At 39.3% G+C, this 23,786-nt stretch overlaps 2 protein-coding genes across 6 annotated transcripts in view; one reads left to right on the top strand and one right to left on the bottom strand.

Annotated features, from left to right (window-relative positions):
• abi1a (abl-interactor 1a) overlaps positions 1-10,074 on the bottom strand; it is a 50,563-nt gene extending 40,489 nt beyond the window's left edge. For 3 of the 5 annotated variants that reach the window (XM_053342575.1, XM_053342574.1, XM_053342576.1), the window contains exon 1: positions 9,852-10,073. In XM_053342575.1, coding sequence (XP_053198550.1) covers positions 9,852-9,968 — 117 coding nt within the window. In that variant the 5' untranslated portion in view covers positions 9,969-10,073. Of the gene's footprint in view, positions 1-9,851 lie in introns of all 5 variants that reach the window. The other 2 variants (XM_053342572.1, XM_053342573.1) reach the window with 1 other exon arrangement.
• Positions 10,075-12,044: 1,970 nt separating this feature from the next.
• acbd5a (acyl-CoA binding domain containing 5a) lies at positions 12,045-22,270 on the top strand. The gene is made up of 13 exons (XM_053342577.1): positions 12,045-12,141; positions 12,317-12,454; positions 13,802-13,922; positions 14,565-14,637; positions 14,739-14,856; positions 16,405-16,665; positions 16,763-16,954; positions 17,863-17,957; positions 18,048-18,264; positions 18,946-19,148; positions 20,287-20,346; positions 20,463-20,572; positions 20,688-22,270. Exons 2-13 carry the CDS (start codon positions 12,358-12,360, stop codon positions 20,698-20,700), a joined length of 1,560 nt encoding a protein of 519 aa, XP_053198552.1. The 5' UTR covers positions 12,045-12,141; positions 12,317-12,357; the 3' UTR covers positions 20,701-22,270.
• The last annotated feature ends 1,516 nt before the right edge of the window (positions 22,271-23,786 follow it).

The following is a 23,786-nucleotide window of genomic DNA, read 5'->3' as shown; positions in this document are numbered from 1 at the left end:
ATTGGTTCGAGACATCCACCAGAACCAGAACAAAGTGTGCGCATGTTGAGTACAAATGGTAAATAACGGCACTGTTGAAGAGCTGAGTATACTCTTCTTGCCACAGTAGGAGATGCAGGAGAATGAGGTGAGCTTGCAACACAGAGAGCTTAAGCGCTCCTGGGGCACTTTATCTCATATTTCTGAGCTGAGTAATGCTTGAGTGAAAAGAGGCTCCAGAATATCCAAGCAGAAGTAGACAGGCTGTCAGCACCTTGACTGGCTTTAAAAAAAAAAAAAAAAAAAAGGAGGCGTATGGAAGGAGTGTATGGTGATTGTACTCACAATAAACTCATAGCTCGGAGCAGATGCATGCTAGATGCTAATCAAATAACACGGCAAGAAATATGTTAATTGCGAATACGCTAAGTGAGCTTGGAAATTTATCACTGGGAAGGGAGTGGCAGCAAGTCAGAGGAATGGATTTGTTTCCTGGGAGAACTAGATGAGTGCTTCAATTTCAACATTGTCACCCGACCAGTTTGGCGAGATAACAGCCAAAAAAACGACTGACACAGAAATGCAATCAAGCTCTTTTTTAAAAAACGAGGTGGTGCACATTTCTGCGTTGAGATGGTAGGAAGGAAAAGGTCTGGATTTCCTGCCAGTGAGGATTGAAACTGTTCAGGGGTTAGAAGAGGTGCAAAGCTGCCCCCCTCCATGAAGAAGAAGAAGAAGAAGAAGAAGAAGAAGAAGGAGGAGGAAATGGACCAAATGAGTATTCCTTCTGACTCAGTGGCATGACTCATAGAAGGTGTGGGGAACTGACACAAAATACATATATATCAAAACTCAAACTCCGAAGTTTGGCAAGTAACAAAACTATCTGTCAAAACGATGAGTTCAATGTCTCCCCGTTGCACTGAATGTTCAGACGTGTACCAACATTTGACACTAAAACAACACAATTCAGATGTTTCCACTGTGCGCCAAAAAAAAAAAAAAATCATCCTCCGCCCCCGCCTCTGGATTTACACAGCTGACGAGCACATTTCTCTCGTTTATGCGCTCATGCTTGTCCGGAGGGGTGGAAATGCTCTGGGAACAAAGAAAAACTTTCAGGAATGTTTGGAATCCTACAACATGTCATACATCTTAAAGCTTTTGAGTGTTGTTGGAGAGGGTCTGACACAGAAAAAAAAAAAAAACATACCACAACGGATTTATTTCTCTTTCTGTAAACTTGACAGGTTAGAAAATGAAAACAGGTCTTGACAAACTCCCTGACATCTCTGACACTAAAAAAGGGGGACCTCTCCTTCCTCGGAAAAGCTCCAGCAGGAGAAGGAACTTGCATAGGAAGCTGTATAAAATCTAGACCAGACTGAGCGTACTGTAAATCCAACGGGAAGGTCGTAGAGCTCACGAGGCTCTTTGCTTGGTGTGATGTATCGACTGCTGATTACTGCAAACCGGACAGGATAAGATAAGTGAGACAGGACACAGCTGAGAGGGTTCTGTCGGGTTTGGTTGTATTGACGCAGCTGTCCCGACATCCAGCGGCTGATTGGGAATTTAAAAAAAAAAAAAAAAAAGATGGAGACGATAATGTGAGATTACAAGACAGACACGTTCATTTCCGGGTCATTTAGTTCTTTCTGCCACAGTCTGCACAGTGAGACATTACATAACCTTATAATCACTCTAACACTTGAGACTGAATGTGGTAAAAATGATGTCTAGTTATAGTCTATATAGTAGTTTAAATAAAGCCGAATACTTTTTTTAATGTGTCACTTTCTGACTCTAGCGATGACAGAATTAGATCATAACAAAGTTCAAGCCACTGAAACTTCTTCTCATTATCATCATGCTTGTGTCATGGTAGCATTTTAATCACCACCTCCCATCATAGAGATTTTGGGAACCCTGAAATGGTGAGTCGTGACAATGAATCGATTAGAAAATTAATCAGCAACCATTTAGATAATCAATGAATCATTTAGGGCGGAACAATTTTTCAAAGAACATCTAATTGCAATTATTTTGATGGATATTGCATTTTGGGATATGATTAATGATATTAGAGGGAATGATAAGAAGTAACATCCTCTCATTGAAAAACATTAATGTGATGACGGTGTGATTTCTATGGTGATAAGTACCAAACAAAGACAAGTTTTGATTCATTATTCAACCCTAGAATTGGATTTGCTTCTTCTTTTTAATCATATGTAATACTGAACTGAACATCTTTGGGTTTTTGGGATGTTGGTCTGACATTTGAAGCAGTGCCCTTTATGACTGAGAAGTTGTGATAGGTGTTTCTTTTTTTACTTCTGTTGACATTTTATAGACTTTATAGGGAAGTCCATGAAGAACAACGTCCATTGATTGGTGTTATAAATTCAGAAGTGGATTCCCTGTGCTCTACAGTTCTCTAGAACAGCTACGGGGACTGTTCTTTGTTTAATTGTGGTTGGGTCTGATGTCAACACATGGGAGGAAGTAGAGGTAACATTACAAACAAAATGTCCTGAGCGGTCTGAAGCCCTGGATTTAAACTTGCAAGGAACATTTCCATTTCCAACATGTTCCTTTCAAGTTTTATGACCATGTTTAATAATGATATCCGACATCTTGATGGTATAAAAATAACAGAAAGTCACACTGATAGGTACCATAGTCCTGATCATCACCTATTTGAATGGAAGAGAAAGCACCTACAGCTTTAAATATGAATCTGTGACTAACCAAACCACAACACGATCCACCTGAGGCGACCAGACTGTGAGAAAGTGATGTTGGTACGTGTGCAGACTAAAAGAAACCCTGCAGGACAAATCCTTTCTTGTACTAACTCTCTCCTCTTTAAAACTCAGCAGTACATCAGGTGAATTCATAATATCTCCACCTCCGCGGGGGCAGATGGAGGCTGACTGCAAGGCCATAAGGTCTACCTTGACCTTGACGAAGTGCCAAAGCGCAATTAAAAATTCCTTCGGTGTGTCAGGGAAGAGACACAAAGGGGGGAACTCTGCACATGGAAGAAACTCATTAACCTTTCTCCAGTGATTTGGTAATTGGTTCGTCCAAGCAGAAAGTCACTTCTGTGCCTGTCGCGACATACTTAACTGATATAGCAAACAAAAAAACACAAACATTAATCTACTCCTCAGAAGATTGTCGGAGGAGCTCTCTCTCTCTCCCTCTCTCTCTCTCTTAGTGAGAATAATCCATTAAAAGGCTTGAAATGAACTGTAAAAGCAGACAATTTTTAATCCCAAACAAAGATGATGAACAGTCAACTTCAATGTTTTAACCAGACTAACGTATCAGTTTAATAGTCTGGAGCAAACCAACCCCTGCTCAGCTGAGGGGGTGGAGTGACAGGTGGCCAAAAAGGATGAATGGGCCTGGCCGGTAGGCTGAGCGCCGCTAGGCCTCTCCACGGTGGGAGAAAAACCAGGCCACTACGCACACACAGAGGGAGAGAGGGAGAGAGGGAGAGAGGGAGAGAGGGAGTGGGAGAGAGAGAGAGAGAGAGAGAGAGAGAGAGAGAGAGAGAGAGAGAGAGAGAAAAGAAGAAAAGAAGGACAGGAAATGAGGACTCAGAGTAACCCAGAGAGACGGAGCAGTGTTTTTCTAAAAAAGCTCAATATTTATCACCTTCGGGCGAGACTGGCTCTGTTCCAGGTAAAAAAAAAAAAAAAAAAAAACCCTTACATTGATTCTCCTGGGAAAAACAACACAGAACAGGTATGCCAAGGTTACATGAGGAGCACATAAAGAGGACATCTCTCCTTTTCCCCTTTGAGTCATAGTCTTAATTGATGGTCCGCTCTCTCCTGTCAGACAGGATGCTATCCATGTGTAATGTAAGTAATAGCCCACAATTCAAAACTGCTCATTTAGAAGCAGTCAGAACTTCTCTGTCCTCGTCCAAAAAACACACAAGTGGGCATCGTGCTGGCTCAGCAGGCTCAGTCACATGCCCTCAGCTTGCAACACTGGGTTTGAATTGGCTCATGACCTCTCGGTCTGCCGCATATAACGTCGCACTTCCATTTCCCCATTCCCCTGTTACTGTACGCCGTCTGTTAAGCAGAAATGAGAAATTGGGATGATTTGAAAATGTCCAATTTGAGTCAGACTTTCAGTAATAAAAAAAGGAAAAATAAACCACATGTATTTTTAGAATTACTGCAACTGAGCTAAAACTGTATAACCAGCATATGTTTTATAATGCTGGTTATAAAGAGCATGAGAACATATGTGGACTGTTTTAATGGTGGAGTGATGGTAAAGGGTTGTTTAATGCCATGTGATGCAACAGCCACAAAAAAGCATTGTAGCATTGACATAATATAAAAAGGTAACACTGGAAACAATCAATAAGTCAATCAACAACAATTTTGTTAATCGGTTGATCATTGGAGTCACTTATCAGCTGATGCGAAGTGTGAAGATTTGTAGCTTCTCTCTGTTTTGTATTATTGGGTGTTGGACAGAGGACTGCATTGGGATGAGGGTGCCATGATTGAGTTTGCACTAACCTGAAGGATAAAGTTAGTGTGTTAACCTTCCTGTCGTCCTTCATCCCTCCTTCTCTCTCTCTTTCTTTCTTTTCCTTTCTCCTTCCCTCTCTCCCTCCTACTGTCCTTCCCTCCTTTGCTTCTTTCTTTCTTCCTCCCTCCCCTTCCCTCCTTCCCTCCCTTCCTTCCTTCCTCCATCCCCCTTCCTCCCTCCCTCCTTCTTTCCTTCCTCTTTTCCTTTCTCCTTTCCTCCCTCCCTCCTTCTTTCCTTCCTCTTTTCCTTTCTCCTTTCCTCCCTCCCTCCTTCCTTTCCTTCCTTCTTTCATTCCTTCTTTCCTTCCTCTTTTCCTTTCTCCTTCCTTCCCTCCCTCCCTTCCTTCCTCCCTTGACTCAAGCACAACAGGAGGGTTAATAGCCTCGGTGAAGGAGCTCCCTCATAGCCAAATGCTTCCATCGCATGCCACATACCCGCGACGCCCCTTGTTTGAGTCCAGCAAGTGACCTTTGTTGCATGTCATACCTACTCATCTCTCTCCCTTCTCTCCTGTCAGCCTCTCTGCTACCAACTGTCCAATAAAGGCAAAAGCTCAAGCTCAAAAAAAGCAGTCTTATTTTGCCTTAGAATAGATAATTGAACTAGAATCACTGTAATAATTGCACTAGTATGAATGTAATGAAGCACTATAATGTAATGTCACCATGTTATTACCGACATGTATGTGTCTCTTTATGAACACTACACAGTAATACGTTTTTCAGATGGGAGAAGACATATAATCAATGAAAGTCTATTGTGCGGGCGTGAATGGTCTGAACGTTTACAGGTGCGGGTTAGAGTGTAACACATACACTGTGGGAGGGGACAGTAATGGTCCCAAATCCAGCTGGCGTGGGCGGTAGCAAGATTAAGAAAACAGTAGCTTTGGATAATATGATGGGAATTTTATGGATAAAGCATAAAATAAGTATTTACTGCTGTAAGTTAATAAAAATCTATTTGGTTATGTCTTTTAAATGACATAATATCTGTTCATAGGAGGTAAAAAGTAAACTATGAATAAGACTCAGACACAGTTTTCTATTTAAGCAATACTTTCAGTGTCTGAGACGGTCACAATTTAGCAGAACTGGTTTATTTCCAGCTCTTATTTTTTACAAAGTTGTGTGATAAAGGTCTTCAGCTTCAGCTTATCAGTATCACAATTAGAGTAAATACCTAGAGCAGAAACCAACCTAATTATCTTTATCATTTACTTAACTGCAGATCATTAATTCTATATCTTTGAGCCTAAGGTATTGTCTTCAAATTGCTTGTTTTGTGCAACTAAAAAAAAAAAAAATCAAGTTAATTATCTGGTGTGACAAAGAAAAAGCAGCAGATCGAGCTGGAATCGGACTTTAGCGTGAAATACATCTGACGTGATTAATCTATCAACTAAAAGAGCAGCTGATTCATTTTCTATATCAATCAACAGACTAATCATTTCAGCTCATATCAAAAAACAGCCTTAGGGGAAGCTAATACAACCTGAATTTATGTATGATCAAAACAAAAGCAGTCCATCAGTGTGGCCTGCCAGCACAGCCAGGTGGCCCACTTTGCATTTATGCGTCCTTGTCACAGAGGTTAAACAGACACGGTGCTGACTGCATCAATGAAAGGAGGACAGCAGAACATAAGGGGGGGGGGGGGCGGGAGGGGGGGGCAAAAACCACTGAGCAAGGAGGAATAACCTTATATAATCTACAATAAAACAGGACAATCCAAAACTCCAGATACATGAGAGTAATCTCTGTACAAGTGTCTTAACGTCAAAGGGTGTTTTCTGGCTCTATTATTAAGCCACTTCCTGACACAGAGGAGGCATTTCCAGCTAGCCAATCTTCACAGTCAGCGGGGCAACAGGAAACATAACTCTGACCTGTCAGTGTGTCATATGCTAAAAATTGAAAACGCACACACACACACACACACACAGACACACACACACACTTCTAAAAACACCCTCTTGGACAAACAAAAGTCATTATCAAGTTGAGAAAGTGGGCCAGTGATCTGTCCTTGGTTAAACAGTGCTTTCACCATCTGCTGCAGCCTGCTGAGCTGTACTACAGTCCTCACACACACACACACATACACACACACACCAGCAGCACAACCTCCATGACAAGAAGGAGAGGAGATGGAAATGTGAAGGAGGAGCGCTGAAAAAGACGAGCAGATTCAAGCTGAGGCATGTTGATATGTGCGTGGTTCGGCTAAGGAGTGCACAGTTTTTATATGTGTGTGTGTATGTGTGTGTGTATGTGTGTGTGTGTGTGTGTGTGTGTGTGTCAGAGGCAGAGAGAGAGAGAGAGAGAGCGCGAGAGAGAGAGAGAGAGTGAGTATCTACAGCAGACAGAGAAGGCTTATGAAAAATTGCACAGTTACTCTGACGCTCGCTTCTCACTGAGCTCGCAACATGTGCTGAAAACCTTCAAATCCTGCCCCCCCCCCCCCCCTTTTTTTTTTTAATGTCAGCACTTTAAAAACAGTCCTCTCGGTCTTATCGCTGAGTTTCGGTTGAAGTTATACCAAAATTGGTCGATGATAATTGCTCTCATAATCCATGACTTAGCAAAGGTTCCTCCTGAATCACAGCAACATAAAAATGATGGGTCGAGTATTTTTGTGCATGTTTTACATCTCATTAGTTTTGGACTCAGTGGAGATTTTTGGACAGAAGATGATGACTTGAATATTTATTATTTCCTATCAAATTTGGCATGAAAGTAGCCCAATTTATAGACGCTAAGCCTTCACACTGAAGTACTACTTATGCCTAACTCTATCTATCTATCTATCTATCTGTTGACCTACTAAATAGGATCAAATATACATAAAAGGCTGCCTATAATGAGAATACCACCCCCCCCCCCCCCCCCCCCCAAAAATGGCACATATCGGTCAACATGCACCGATACTGATATATCTGAAATAGGCCAACATCGGCCAATAATATCCGCCAACCCATATATTGGTCTGGCTTTACTGACAAGTGATGGGGGCCAAAATCCACAGTCCACATCCTGTGCAAAAATGTGTTTAAAAGTTTATCTGAAGCTAATATGAAGCTTCATTTGTCCAAAATGAGTCAAATCGAGATATCTTAGATAGATATCTTTCCATTTCCATGTCTTTTTTAGTGCCAACGTTCCTCTTTTTCTTGCTATACTTCCACCACAGCTCAACAAAAACATGGAAACACTGTCTGAGAAAACACAAAGAGGGAATCTGATGCTGAAAAGACTGTGAATGTGGCAGATATCCACTTGATATGACTGTAAATGTGGCAGATATCTGCTCTACATCTATGACTCAGACTGCTGAAGCCTCATATTAACTTCTGCTTCTTTTTTTTTTTTTTGCACTAAATGCCTGTGTGGCCACACTGTGGATTTTGGCTCCATCACTTACACTGAAAAGCCATTTGAAGATCTTTTAATGGCCAGTATGAACAGGAGGAATGATTACAGCTAAGAAAAGCCCTTCTACTGCTCATATGGACACCTGATTGATATTTTAAAGACACATTTTGAGAAATTGTGGACTTGCCCTTTAATATCACTTTTGATAGCTCATGATCTGGACTAAAAGACATAAACACTGGCTTTCAATACTAACATCCTGATGAGAAATAACTTATAAATCAAATGTTGGCTTTTATAAACAGATGTTAATATACTATGTTAATGTGGAAAATTAAGTTTCTAGTGTTTTCTTTGTCATGTTACAGCTGGCTGTGATAAACAAGTCAAGTACAGAGTTATCTTATTTCTCTGTATCTAAACAATCTTGACCAAAAACAAAAAGCCCCATCTGACTAATACTACAAGTGTCAGAAGTTAAAAAAAAACAAACAACTAAAGCTTCATCCACTTCATTTTAAGCTTAGATGAGGTAGAGTTATGTTTGTTTGCGTGGGCTATATCTGGCACACGTCTTCACGGCGGTGCCTCACAATGCCAAATCATGCGAGGACAAGGGAAGAAAACAAAATTACAGGGAGTCCTGGGGGAGTACAGCTGGAATGGACACACCCTCGAAGGGCTTGATATGCTGAAAAAGACCCAAAACACACACATACACACACACACACACACACAGATTTCCTCACCCACCTCTCTCTGTTTTGTCTGTCACTAAATTTATGCTCTCTTGACTTGTTCCACTAGTGGCTCACCACACTTGTTAACTGGGTCAAATTTGAAATAAATAAATACAAAAGACAACAACCCATCTGTGATCACCTTGGCAACAATCATTTCAACACAAGTGTCAAAATATATATATAGTTTAAGAGGTCAAAAAATGTGAGATTTAACACTAAATTAACCACTTTTTTAAAATCTAAAAAAAAATATACAATACTTTAGAAGATTAGAAGAAGTGAACCAAAAGAGATGAGGCAGATGTGCAGCTTCACAGATTAAAGCAAGCTCAGTTCCCATGAATAAGTTGAAGAAAGGGAGGGAGGGAGAAAGAAAGAAAGAAAGAAGGAAAATCAATATCTCCAACCTTTATTGACCAACTAACAATGCCTTTACATTCTTCCCACAATCCCTTGCAACTGAATTAACCAGCATTTTAAAAAGGCTTCACTAAAAACAACACCCTATCCTAACATAATATGCATATAATAGTATTTAATGTGGAATGCTACGTTCAATATACCTCCACTGTAATTCCTATAACATCCCAATGGGGGAATTGAGCTGTTCCTGCGGTATTAAATGGCGAGTTTAATGACCTTTTTGGTATGTAATGGACTGCTCTGCTACTATAGTATTCATATGGACATTAGAGATTGAGTGTGACATGTAGTTCAGCACTATATGAAGCAGTGTCCGCATCAATTAGCATGCTGCACACTGCAGAAAACTTTCTAGTTGAGGTGTCGAAAAATTGATATTAAATCCTACTAATTGAGATGTGTTCAATGACCTACTGTAAAACACACAACCCCCCCTTACTCACTATGGGAGTGTGGAAGCAGTTTTTTTGAAGCCACACAGTGTAATAAAAAAAGAGAGAGAGAGAGGGGGAAAAAAAGTAGACACACCCTCTGTGTAAACGGAATAAATGTGAGCTGATACAAGCGAGTTGAGTATATCCCACTGTATTTGAAAGCCTCATCAAAGTGTTTTTTTTACTGCTTTTTTCCCCCTGTCCCAACAAAACCATTCAATCCCAATAGGAGGAAGAAAAGAAAGGGGGGGGAAAGGAGGTTAAAGATAAGGCTGACACACACTCTCTCTCTTTCTCTTTCTCTCTCACACACACACACACACACTTACCTGGACATAATTGGTCTCGCAGTAGTCTGCTACTCTGGTGAGGTTTTGGTAACTCTCCACAAGCGCTCTTTTTCCAGCTGGGATCTCTTCCTCTAACAACATTTGTAGCTCTGCCATCTTACATCTCTCCGTCCGCAGAGCAGCACTCCCTTCCCTCTCTGAGTCCCCCTTTTGATTGAAACAGCCACCAGCTCCAGCTCTGCCTCGACACACACACACACACAAAAAGAGAGAGAGGGAGAGAGACTGAGAGAGAAAGAGAGAGAGCGAGAGAGAGAGAGAAAAAAAAAAGAAAAACTCCTCCGCCTTGCTATTGTGGGATTCCTGCCCTCGCTTTGGCGTAACCTCAAGCCGAAGATCGTGTGTGAAGAGAAGGAGGAGTCACTTCTCTGTTTAAAAAGAAAAGGGCGCAGTTTGAATTTGTAGGCTAAATGTGCTTCATCATTATCATTTTATGCATGTATATTATCATTATGATCATGATTATTATGATTATTTTATTATTACTATCATTATCATTATCATTATTTTATTTTTATTTTGTTGTCGTTGTTGTTGTTGTTAGTAGTAGTAGTAGTAATTATTTAATAAGTCTATGACTTTATATTTTTGCCTGTTTTACTACTTGGATTGTTCTTTTTTATTTCCTGATTGTTTTCCTCATCATAGCCCACTTTTTACGTCTGGTTTTAGTTAATTACTTTTACTCATAGTTGTTTTATTATTCTAATTTCCTCTTATATTTTTTTCCTTTTTTATACCCCCATTAACATTTCTGGTTTTACTCATTTTATTATATAGTGATTTTATTTTATTCTTTACTCATTATATATATTTTAAATATTTATATTAATCTTTTATTTTATTTTGGTATTCGTAATTTTGACATTTTTATCCTACCTGCAGATTCATAAGGTTCCTGTTTTTATTGATTTTTTGTTTTTGATTTTGGTTTGTTTGTTGTTGTTTTTTTTGTTGTATGAACTATGTTATACAAATAAAATGTGATTGATTTAAAACAATGTTTTTTTATTTATGCATAATTTGTATTTGTTTAATTCATGTTGATTTATTTAATTCATGCTAGTATGCCTAGTTTTGTTTTTTTCAAGTCAACTCAATTTAAATGAAAAAGCCTAATAGTGCTGCAACCAATGATTATTTACATTATTGGTTATTATTGGTTCTTATTTTATTAATTGATTGGTTTGTTTGCTTGCCATATTACGCCATGAAATTGTGAAAAATAATGTTGTTTCAAAAAGCCCAATATGATATCTTCAAATATCTTTACCTTACCAGCAGTTTTGATATTTCTTATTAAAGATTGACTCCAAATAATTAATTAATGATATAAAATAATTGCTGGTTAATTTTATAGTTGGCAACTAATTGATTAATTGACCAAAAGCTATATTACCTATCGCTAATTATAATGTGTTATAATCTATAAAGCATATGGTGACAACATATATCCTTAGACTCAGTTCAATTCTGTATTTGTTACATAATTACGTAATTGATACTTAATAATGTGTTTATTTGTTTGTCTTTACACTTATGTTGGAAATATATATGAATGTAGAAAATATTTTTGGTTGTGTATTTTCTGTTTTTCTCACAATAACCTGAAAAAAAAGATCTTTCAACAATCTTTTGTTTTGTCAGATGAAAAGATAAGATAAAGAAAAGCAGTAAATCCTCACATTTGAGAAGCTGTAACTTAAAGCTTCTTTAAAAAGAGCAAGAACTTAAAGAATTACACTTTTAATGAAATAATTTCTTCCTTTAATTGTACTTAATATTCTGTCAATCTATATAAATAGTGTCAGCTCTTGATATTTTACAGCTGTACTTTAAAACAAGGACAGAGTGACATCTCTTCCTTTTCACAGCTGCCAGCCTATCACCCTCCCAACTGGAGAAAAAACTGGATCATCGCGCAATGCATTGTGGGATACGTAGTTTCTAACTACACGTAGCTACACCCGCAGTTCGTAATGAAATCGCGATTACATAAAAACAACACAGCATTTTATATATTTACACATTTTCCACCTGTCAGTTATTTTACCGCCTTTTTTAAATCTACTCGCTTAACTTAACAACCTTTTTTTTTTTTTTAAAGTGGAAGCAGAGGATTGTGGAGTTTGTAGGCGATATCGATTAAAAACGACAATTCCCAGAATGCACCGCTTTACCTTTGGCTTTATTTAGCTGTTCATGGCGTCTGCTGGAGTGTTAGTGACAGGTCGCCTCCCCACAAACAGATAGGCCGGCGGATTTTACGGTAAGTGAGGCTTATTATAAGCATTTAAATCAAAAGTTTTACAAGTTTAGATTATATTTAGCATAAATATTTGATATATTTAGACCTGTGACGCACACAAGTCGTGTCCTAGATACACAACCCTCCTACTGGTGGGATATGGCTGTGTATTTATTTGTTTACTGTCTGTCTGCAGGTTTGTTGTGTGTTGACTCGGCTTTTGGAGAGAGAGACACAATGGAGGTGGAGAGTGTCAGTGTGCGGGATGAGAGCAGTCTGACTCGGATTAGGTTTGATGCTGCTGTGAAAGTGATCAAGACTTTACCCCCGGATGGTGAGTTAGAGGGGGGCGGGGGTGTCCTTGGCTTTTGGCTTTTTAGATCCACCAGTATAACCAGTTCAAAAAATAACAACCAGCTTATTAAACATGAGAGTGGTGCAGCAGTGCAACAGCTTGAGTGTGCGATTTACAAAGGCTTTAATCCACTTTACACACACAGGTTAAGCAGAGCAGCCTTGTCAGCTCAATGCATTAAAAACACAATCACTTTTTTTTTAAAGACAGTAGTGGTGCTCAAAGTGGGGTCCGGGGTTCCTTCAGGAGTCCTTAAGAGGGTTACAGGGGATCCCCCACAAAATGTTAATCCCCACACAACACTGCACACATGTATATTATCTCAGGAACTTCTTCATATTGCAGATTTATTCACACAGAGATAGTTTTACTGTATATAGTATTTTATTTTATTTATTTAGATCATTTTCACTCTTATGCTGCTACTTTTTTCTTACACTTATTGTTTGTGTTCATTTGAATTCCTTCCAAGGGGGATCAATAAAGATATGTCTTATCTTATCTTAATAATACCATCCATAAGTAACACAGTGCCAGGATATGTGATTATTTTGGTCCCAGGTTTCGTATATTTTCTGTACTGAAACATGTTAAAGTCTAATATATTATCAAAATATGGTCTAACTTATGTCAGTTTAAGGGTCTTTGAGGTGAAAAGGCATGAGAACCACTTTTTTAATATGTATATTAAAATACTTCTTTGATGGTTTTTCCCCTAAAACAACAGTTATCTTGTTAAAATCCTTAAAATAACATCTATTAGTTCTCCCTCTTTAAAAATTCATGAAACTATGGGGTCATGGTTATCTTTATTTATCCCCGAGGGGCAATTTGATGCTCAGCCAGCAATAAAGGACAACAGTAAATAGAGTAATGAACCAAATATACTATATAACTACATAGTTAACAATAAATATCAATTAAAAATCACTTAAAGGCCAATTGCATTCAAGTTATTAAAGTTAAACTGCTGGACAGAAGATGTCTCTTACTTCACTGTAAAATTAATTCTCGGTGTTTGTGCACTGGATGTCTCAAGTTTCCACATCACAAGTTGCATACTGGACCCTGATCGGCTTCTCAACTATTTGTAATGTCTCAAATCATGTTCATAGGTTCGCTCCTTTAAAATTGGATTTTCAATTAACACAGAGAAACTTTCTACCTTGTGCTGATGAATGTGAAAACAGCCTTCTGTAGGAACAAGAAGAGAAACTTGTCAATCTTGTCTTTGAACTCCTGATAATCTGCAAGAGAAAGAAAATAGTAAGAGTAAATGCTTAATAAGCAGTTTTTAAAAATAATCACCCTTCTCTTTTCTTCCAGGTCCCTTTCAGCCCTCCAATGACATGATGCTCAAGTTCTACAGTTACTATAAACAAGCCACTGTGGGTGCGTGCAATATTCCCCGACCTGGCTTCTGGGATGCAGTTGGCAAAGCAAAATGGTAATAATAAGAATACTAAACATACAGTTAGTACTTTACTAGTTTCATTTAGATTTTTTGGAGCCACATAACTTTTTTATAAAAGTCACTCCTGCCACCACACCCTTCAAAGGCAGCTCATGAAACTATATCCGAGAATGTTGAAACTGACACATTGTTTGACTTGTTCACATTGCACAACATGATGTTTTTTCAACCTCACTGATAGCGTATGTGTATCTCTCCCCCTGGTTTTTTCTGCCCCTTGTGTTTAGTCTCAGGTTATGTTCAGTGATCTCTGGACTCAGAGCAGCAGTGAAATGTGGAATGTGACCTCTCGCCTCCTTAGCTTGGACAGCTTCTCTCATTGTCCCAGTACATTGTGGGCACTTTGCAAATGTATCAGGAAATTATATTGCATAGAAAAAACAAAAAAAACACTTAGTTTAGGAAAATGCCCGAGTTAGTAGAGAATGGTTACGTTTCTGTTAGCCTTCGAACTTCAGCTGACAAAGAAGACCTCAAATAACCTCCAAATAAACTGGCCTCATTGACAAAGTGGGGCAGAAATGTTCAAAGTCAATTTTAATACTGAGTCTTTACTCTGACAATGGACCTTACAGAAAGACAGAATAATGCATTTGTATTACTTTCATTATTCAGGGATTCTTGGAATTCACTTGGAGATATGTCAAAAGAAGAAGCAATGGCCGCCTATGTTGATGAAATGAAGCTGGTATGTTTTCTCTTCCTTTTTTTTAAATAGAAGATTTGACATTGATATAAGTTGAGTTTTATCACACAGGAGTACTACATCCATATTTACTCTATGTGCAGATCTTGGAGGGCATGCCCATAACGGACGAGGTGGAGGAGCTGCTGCGTGTCCTCGGCCCGTTCTACGAGCTGGTGGAGGAGAAGACAAAGCTCACTCAGATATCAGACTTGAGCTCAGGTTGGTTTTTGTTATTACTCTACTTCACTTTTGTTTGAGATGTCAGATTTCAGCATGTGGAGCTTAACCTTTTATAATTTGCCTCCTGTCATATGCTCAGCCCGTTTGACAAAGTTTGCTAGGCAACTGGAAGGCAAGTACATCACTGTGAAAATGCAGTAGTTGAGTATTTGTCTGGTGTTGTAGCGAAAAGTGCTGTTAGTGCCATGTAGTGATTTTTTTAAATTGCATGCTGCAGATGATTCTAGGCTTTGTATACGTCTAGTCTACCTAAAATGTTCCTCTACCTCCTCTTCCTCCTCCGCGTCTCTTAAGTTGTGATTCTTAACCTCGAGGGGAAACTTGATGAACAGCTGCAACCTGCAGGGTGAAGGTCAAGTGAACGACGAACAGAAATAGATTTTGACAGACTTGCTAGCTTATCTGTTTGTATTGTAGAAGAAGGTAAACAGTGACACAGCTGTTATTGGAAATTTAGTCAAACTACTAAAAAATGACAGCAGCAAAGCAGGGGCGATTGTAGGATCAGACCTTTTGGGGGGCTCAGCTCCTAATGAGAATTTGACATGCCCTAAGTGTTACAATACAATAATTATTTATTTATTTTTAGGGGTGCTAAGATCAAATTTAGGGGTCTGAAATTGCCCCTGCAGCAAAGCTTTAAAAAGAACTTTCATCATTTATCATGAGAGCAACAAACTTAAGACTTGTACCAGCCAGCCTCCAAATATACAAATATGACGTTATATCTGTTCTGAATATTTATCCAAACAAGTTAATAATATTTTGAAAACTTAATAATTAATCCAAATGTATTTATTTAGCAGCTTTCATACAAGTCAAATGTAATCCAAAGTGATTTACAATGATTAATAAAAGCACAGGATGGTAAAAGTTAAGTAAAAAATTACCATAAGTAAAACAAGGTGGTTTATAAAATGTTATAAATAAATAAATAAATTGATGATGATGATGATGATAATAATAATAATAACAATAATAATAATAATAATAATAATAATAATAATAATAATAATAATAATAATGGATTAGAGAGAAACAATTTAATGAAACTGACTTTAAAATAATGAATTGAATAAGCCAACAATAAAAGATGAGTACATTTTAAAGGAGTACTTTTAAATAATAAAAGAAAATACAAGTAATAAAAGAGACAAGTCAAAATAAAATAAAATAATAAAACACTACACAAAATAGATTGCAATAAAACAGTATCATAGTATTATTACAGTTGTATTAACATAGAGTAAGCCTTCATATTCTTTAATGTCATATGTAATTATGAGGTGACAAAAGTCATGTTTAGTCATCAGTTCCTACAGAAATATGTACACTTCTTATGACTCATGAAACAACAGCAACCCTAAACCTAACAAACCTATTGTCAGTATCGCCAATAGTTACGCAGGCATATGACTCTTACCTTGCAGGTTGTAGTGGTCCATCAAGACTCAGCGTTGTTTCCAAGTATGATTCATTTTCTTTTAGTGTCACAGTTTTGTAATAAAATCATTTTTTTTAATACAGGCTTCGGTACAATGATGAATTCAATGCCGTCAAAGAGCATCCCAAAGAGCGTCACTAAGAGCATCATCAGAACCATGGAGATGAACGGCACTCTGGAGACTCGGCCCGCCCGGCTCAAACCAAAGGAAGTGAGGGAAAGACCAGAGGAGAAACTGCAAGAGGAAGACGAGGAGGATGAAGAGGAGGAAGAGGACGACGACGACGACGAGGAGGAGGACGAGGAAGAGGAAGAGGAAGTACCGATAAAGGAAGTCAGAAAAGGTAAAAAAAAAAAAAAAAGTTAGCTGAAAATCTATTTTAAAGTGGGGGATGATTGTTTAAGAACGTTTTACATTTTTGTTTTATCGTTTTATTTCAGACAAGAAATCAACAGCTTCACAGCCAAAGAAGAAAAGTTCAGCCAGGAGACACAAAGTGCCCCTCTCAAATGGTAAAATGGCTAACGGGGTCGCCCACCTGACCAACGGGGGTCACTCCAGGGCCGCACTGAACAGCAGCGACTCCCACGAGGGCTCAGCCTGTGAACCTCTGCTCAACGGCCACCACGCAGGTAGAGAAAACACCAACAAGCGTTCAATTTCACTCTGCACCACAAAAACATCCATGAAATGTTTCAAAATGGTCCTAACCCCCCCCCCCCCCCAGCGCGACAGTGCGACTCCGCACCCTCCTGTGACCGCCTGTGCTCCGTATGTCTGCGGACCATGTGATCAGATAATCTCCTAAGCTTCATTCCTAGAGCTGTGGCGACTCTCAGCTCTGAATCTTAACACTTCACACATCAGCTGCTTCTCTGGACACTTTCAATAGTGTTTAACCTTCCTGTTGTCCTCGAGTCGAGGGAGGAAGGAAGGAAGGAAGGAAGGAAAGGAGGGAGGAAGGAAGGAAGGAAGGAAGGAAGGACGAAGGAAAAAAGGAAGGAAAGGGGGAGGAAGGAAGGAAGGAAAGGAGGGAGGAAGGAAGGAAGGGAGAAGGATGGATGGATGGATGGATGGATGGATGGATGGAAGGAAGGAAGAAAGGAGGGAGAAAGGAAGGGAGGAAGGAAAGGGGGAAGGAAGGGAGGAAAGCAAAGAAGGAAGGGAGGGAGGAAGGAAGGAAAGGAGGGAGGAGGGAAGGGAGGAAACGAAAGAAGGAAGGGAGGGAGGACGGAAGGAAAGGAGGGAGAAGGGAAGGGAGGAAAGGAAAGAAGGAAGGGAGGGAGAAGGGAGGAAGGAAGGAAAGGAGGGAGAAAGGAAGGGAGGAAAGGAAAGGAGGAAGGAAGAGTTAAAACAGACGGGGTCAATTTGACCCGGGAGGACAACACAAAGGTTAAATGAACGTCTTTGTTTAAACACCACCCAAATGAAATGAACCTTCCTTCCTCCATGTCAGTGTGTTAATTACAGGGCAGTACGTTATAATACAGGGCAAGTCTGAGCCTGTTTGTCTCCTTGTGTTTGTCCTTTGTTCACTCAGATCCCAGCGTAGATGCATCAGGTCCTGCTCACCTTGCCAGTGACTCAGACAGCGAGGTCTATTGTGATTCTGTGGACCAGTTTGGCCAAGAGGAGGCGAGTAACAATCTAAAACCAGTTTTTCAAAAGAAGGGATTGCGTCGTATACAGTTGTAATATTCATTTTAAAACATCAATCGTCTCCAGAACTCAGAGCATAACCGTTCTCTGGATGAGCTGGACGAGGAGGAGAACCAGGCCCTGCCGCCTCTGGACCACGAGGCCCACGAGGAGGTGGAAGGTCCGCCTCATGTTGTCAGGTGCGGAGGAGAAGACGGGGACGCCGGTGGGACGATGACGCAGAGACAGAGACAGAGGCTGAGTGCGGACATGAAAGAGGGATCCTTGGTCAGACGAGGGAGAGGTGAGATTTCTCTCTCTGCTTCTTATTTTGTAGCATTTATTAAAGCTTAAAAGGATTTTTTTTTAACCCTCATGTCGTCCTCCCGGGTCAAATTGACCCCCGTCTCTTTTGACTGTTCCATCTTTCCTTCCTTCTTCCATCTTTCTTCCATTTTTCCTTCCTTCTTCCCCTCCTCCCCTCTTTCTTTGCTCCCTCCTCCTTCCTTCCTCTTTTCGTCCTTACTCCTTCCTTCCTCCCTTCCTTCTCTCCTAAATTCCTTCCTCTTTTCATCCTTACTCCTTTCTTTCCTTCCTTCCTTCCCTCCCTCCTTACTCCTTTTCTTCCTTCCTTCCTCCCTTCCTCTTTTCCTCCTTACCTTTCTTCCTTCCTCCTTTCCTCCCTCCCTCCTTACTCCCTTCCTTCCTTCCTCCCTTCCTTCCTTTCCTTCCTTCCTTCCTTCCTCCTTTCCTCCCTCCCTCCCTCCCTTCCTTCCTTCCTCTTTTCCTTCTTGCTCCTTTCCTTCTTTCTGTCCTTCCTTGACCTGAGGACAACAGGTTTTTTTAATCATGATGCTGCCAGAAAACATTTAATTTTTATTGATCTAGTAAAATGATCTCACTACCATAGCTCTTGTCTTTTTGTCTATTTTTTTATTCTCCAGTGACACACAAACATGTTCATTTGTTGTGGGATTTTTTTTAGGCTCTAGGTCTCCAGGCCGCGGCTCTGGACCCCTGGTGCCCATGCACGGCAGCGGAGACGGTGACGGGGGCCACTGGGGAGGAGCGGTAACACCGGCGGGGAGCCTGAACGAGCAGATAGTCGTAGCGTTGGCCAGACTGCAGGAAGACATGCAGAGTGTTCTGGAGAGGCTGCAAACACTGGAAGCTCTCACTGCTACACAGGTCAGACCAGTCCGTCCTCTCATTCACTCAGAACAGGGAAGTAAAGGAATAATTCAGCCAAAAAGTTGATGGCAGGAATGGTGACAGGAATGGTGACTCGGCACTTACTGCTGCTCTTAAGTTTAATTATAGTGAACTCCTGTCTGTGTTTACATAGCAAAGTGAAAGTGGTTGGTGATGTTAAGGTTCATGCATCTGAAATAAATTTTGCAATGTGTTTTTATATAATATTTGCTTTGGTTAAATAATTAAAAAGTGGATATTTGTTTAACTGCCTTTATAATAAAAGCACGCAGCTAAAGAGCAGCTGCAGTTCAGATCTGTTTTAATGTAACATTTAATAACAGATAATCTAATGGAGACACATGGGTGAATTTAATAGTTGACCAAACAGTACAATCTGATTATATAAAGTTAGTAGTTAGGGGTGTGTTTCAGAAATGTGTTTTTATTTAAAATTAGCTGTTGTAAAAGTAACTTTAATATAGAGGCTGTTTTTGTGAATTAACCTCATCACTTTTTGATTAATGACATCATGATTTAAAATCTAACTCAATTTAATCCTTACATGCTGTTCAGGGTCAAAATGGACCATTTATTTTCCATTTGAGAGCTATGATAACATATATAAAAATATAAAAACATTTATTTTATCAAGACTTTTCCTAAATGTGACCCACAGTATACTAAAATGGAAATAAAATGCATCTTCTTTTTTTTCTTTTTTTTTTGTGGAGCTGATACATTTTTATATGCAAATGTACAAATGTGAGATTACTAAAAGAAAAATAGTTTGTTTTCCATAAGATAAACCAAACACATGATTAATGACTGATGGGGAATTTATGAATTAGAGACTAATTATGAGTCAGAATATGAACAGTATGTGAAGGTTAAGTAATTTAAAATGACACAGCAGAGGTCATTGTGTAAAACTAACATTGATTGTGGGTTAGGGTTATGATTTCAGTGTGTAGATGAGACAGTGAAGCAGAGCAGATAAGCACTTTGTACTTTGACATATTAAACAACAGTTAAAGGATGATCACTGAAGCGTTCATATGTTGCACTGTGTTTAATCTTTCTCCTATTTAACAAACACTTACTAACCTTTTTTTCCAATTTCTTTCTTTTCCAGGCAAGATCAGTGTCTCTGTCTCCTACTTATGCAGCTCCCCCTGTGACTAGGAAGAGTCGGGTAAACTTAATTAAAAACATTTTGTGAACATTAGTGTGATCTGTGATTATTTATACATTGTTTTAACCATGTTTGATGAACTATATTGATTTGTTCTGTTGTTTTTTTAATTTTAGAAACCATCCTGGTGGCCTTTTGACATTTCTCCAACCAGTTTGGCCTTCGCTGTGATTTGGCCATTTGTGGTACAGTGGCTTATCCGCTTATACCTGCAGAGGAGGAGAAGGTACACATACTTACATACATACTTACATACATAAAGGAAAAAATTAAAACTTGAGGGTGAAATTTTAACATTTTTAACCTAATTCAAGTTTTTTGTTCTTTTTCTTTTTTCATAGACGAATCAACTGAAACCACTCATCAAACACCTAAACACCCACGGGCATAAAGAAGAGTCCTCTAAATGTCTTTGGTTGCTAATGGCTGTAACCCCCCCTCCCCCTCCCCCTCCCTCTCTCTCTCTCTCTGCGCTTAGACCCACAGCACAGTAATTTGCTTTTGCACTATGAAGAAGGCACCTAGAGTAACGAGTGAGAGGAAGAGAGCTCTCAAAGTGTGTGTGTGTGTGTGTGTGGTGTACGTGTGGTACTGTGGACGTGGAATCAAAAAGGAAAAATATGAATGTACGAGAATTACACAACCTTTTTTTTAAAGATGATACCATCCGACTGGGAAGTTTTATCTCTGTAAGAACCGGTCTTCGTGTCGGGGAGGGGAAACGTAAGGTTGGGTTATCGTCAGCCTCTTTGTAGACCAACTACAGTAGCTTCTCAATGATTTCCATAATAACTAAGGCTTTGTTGCACAAAAAATGGGCCTGATTCTTTTATTGTTGTTTTTTTTTTTTGGAGCGTCAAGCTTGTTGTGGTTATAAACTTTCACTTTCTTTAGTTGCCCAGGCGATGCTGCTAAAATAAAGATGTTGTAATAACTGTAGTTTAGAAGGAAGGATTGAATGTAATTACATAAATATATATATGTGTATATATATATATATTGTGTTCTTCTTTTTAATTCTGAGAATAAGTTAATATTTATTGCTTTGTAGCAACAGTTATAATGAAGGCGTTTCTTGGCCTGATTTCAGCTGTATGTGAGGTTTATGTTAAAGTGACTGTTTAATGTTGTGTATAAGTTTCACATGTGTCCATTGCCTGTCCTACTGCATATCAATCTGTGCTTTTTTTCTTTTTTCTTTTTTCTTTTTTTTTGTCACAGTGGTTCAACTCAGCGGCCACTTTCATTTTGGAAATAGAAAAAACTGCCTCAACATCATCATCATCATCAGATACATTTTTATATATAGGTGGCATTATGGTTTTTCTTACGTTCACATATTGTAGCGTAACCGTTCCAGATCGGGACCAAAAAAAAATAATCACGTAAAAAAAAAATCACTAACTCACAAATCAACGAGGTGGTGAGAATTAAACCCATCTGACAGTCACGGCTTCGGTTTCCGCTCAGCTGTCGGATGATTAACGCATTAAACACTCGTCCCTCGTATATGTGTCGTTTACGCTGTCACATTTTTCTATGTTGTTTAATTTTAACGTGTGATGTAGTTGTAACATGTTTGTGGAGCGGCTGTCTACCCGAGCGATAGTGATCATGAATCTGTTTTGCAAAGCAGTGCGATCAATACGAAATTGTATACAATAGCTGTACAGTTGAGATGATTACAATGCAATATTTTAATTGCATTTCCATGTGTTTAATATATAGAATATATCATATTTACAAAAGGTTTGCATCTGCAATAGCACTAACCTTTCCAGAGCCATTATGTTTTAATAAAAGAATAATAGTTTACCTTTCTACTGAAGTATACTGTACTAAGGCTTTCTCACCCTCTCTGCCTGTGGATAGAGTGGTGTTTGCATGTGATAATCTAAGCCTCAAATAAAATTTTCATAAAGCATATTGATTTGTGCAAGTCGTCTCTTGTGGCGTCCTCCCGGGTCCCGTCTGTTTTGGCTGTTCCTTCCTTCCTTCCTTCTGTCCTTCGGTCTGTTCTTCCTCCCTCCTTCCTTCTCTCTTTCCTCCCTTCCTTCTTTCCTTCCTCCACCCCTTTCCTTCCTTACTTCCTCCCTTCCTCTTTTCCTTTCTCTCTCCCTCCCTCCTTCCTTCTTTCCTCCGTCCTTCCTTCCTCCCTTCCTTTCCTCCACCCCTTTCCTTACTTGTCCTTCCTTCTTTCCTTTCCTCCCCCCCTTCCTTCTTTCCTTACTTCCTCTTTTCCTTTCTCCCGCCCTCCCTCCTTCCTTCTTTCCTCCGTCCTTCCTTCTCCCCTTTCCTTCCTTCCTTCTTTCCTTACTTCCTCTTTTCCTTTCTCTCTCCCTCCCTCCTTCCTTTCCTCCACCCCTTTCCTTACTTGTCCTTCCTCCCTCCCTTCCTTACTTCCTCTTTTCCTTTCTCCCTGCCTCCCTCCTTCCTTCTTTCCTCCGTCCTTCCTTCCTTTCTTTCCTCCCTTCTTCCTCTCTTCTTTCCTTGGCTCGAGGACAACAGGAGGGTTAAACTTCTTATTAACCCTTAAACAGACAACATGCACCAGGAGATACAGACTAACACCATATTAGGTGCATGATTGGTTAAGGTAGTTGTTCAGTTGTATGTGCCTTGTCCTTTTTCTAATGAGTTAATAACTGAAGCTTGTGGTGAGCCTTTACTTTCATAGAAATGAGTCAGTTTAGAAACTAGTCTGATATTAATGACAAGGGAAAGCAAGAATGTATCACTTCTCTTTATCAAATTAAACATTCAATTGGTTACCATTATTACCATTTTTATACCTGAATGATAAAGAATAAAATTTAAAGAATTACTGATTTTAAAAAATGACAAACTAATAACATTAAATTATTTTTCCTGCCTGTTTAAGGGTTAAAGTCTCTCTATTGTGACATTTGGTTGTATTTTACACACAGAACATCAGGCCCGAGTACGTCATGTTACAAACATTTTATTTGTATTTTTTCTTAAAGTGAACACGATAAAATTTCACAAGAAGCGAGGAGTGAACTTGTCTAAAAGAAAAAACTAAGTGTAGTGTAGAAAACAAATCAGGGATATCACATCAGGATTACAAACCGAGAAAGACATAAAAACATCCAACAATCACAACATGTACCTAACTCCAACTAAACACTATTAACAAGATTTACATATAAAATACATTATTTAGGGAATATATTAGCATGTTTTCTTTAGCAGTGTTGTCCCCCCCCCACCCCCCACCCCTCCACTCCCCGGAGAGATATTAAGGGGTCCCGCCCACCCAGTCCAGTCCACTAACAGCAGGGGAAACATTACAGTGATGGAGCGTGTTGGCACAGAGAGTTAACATAAGGCAGGAGGCGCCATATTTAAATGAACTTTCATACATTATTACCTGGTGTTTAATCAATAAAACACTACAACACATATCAACGCAAAGACTA

This window comes from Scomber japonicus, chromosome 21 (genome assembly GCF_027409825.1).
Source record: "Scomber japonicus isolate fScoJap1 chromosome 21, fScoJap1.pri, whole genome shotgun sequence".
Lineage (NCBI taxonomy): Eukaryota > Metazoa > Chordata > Actinopteri > Scombriformes > Scombridae > Scomber > Scomber japonicus.
This window is presented reverse-complemented; position numbering and strand designations above follow the sequence as displayed.

Coding starts and splice junctions, on each gene's coding strand:
- acbd5a (XM_053342577.1), top strand. CDS start 12,358: ATGGAGGTGGAGAGTGTCAGTGTGCGGGATGAGAGCAGTCTGACTCGG. Junction 12,455..13,801: donor CAAGACTTTACCCCCGGATG/GTGAGTTAGAGG, acceptor CTTTTCTTCCAG/GTCCCTTTCAGCCCTCCAAT. Junction 14,857..16,404: donor GATATCAGACTTGAGCTCAG/GTTGGTTTTTGT, acceptor TTTTTAATACAG/GCTTCGGTACAATGATGAAT.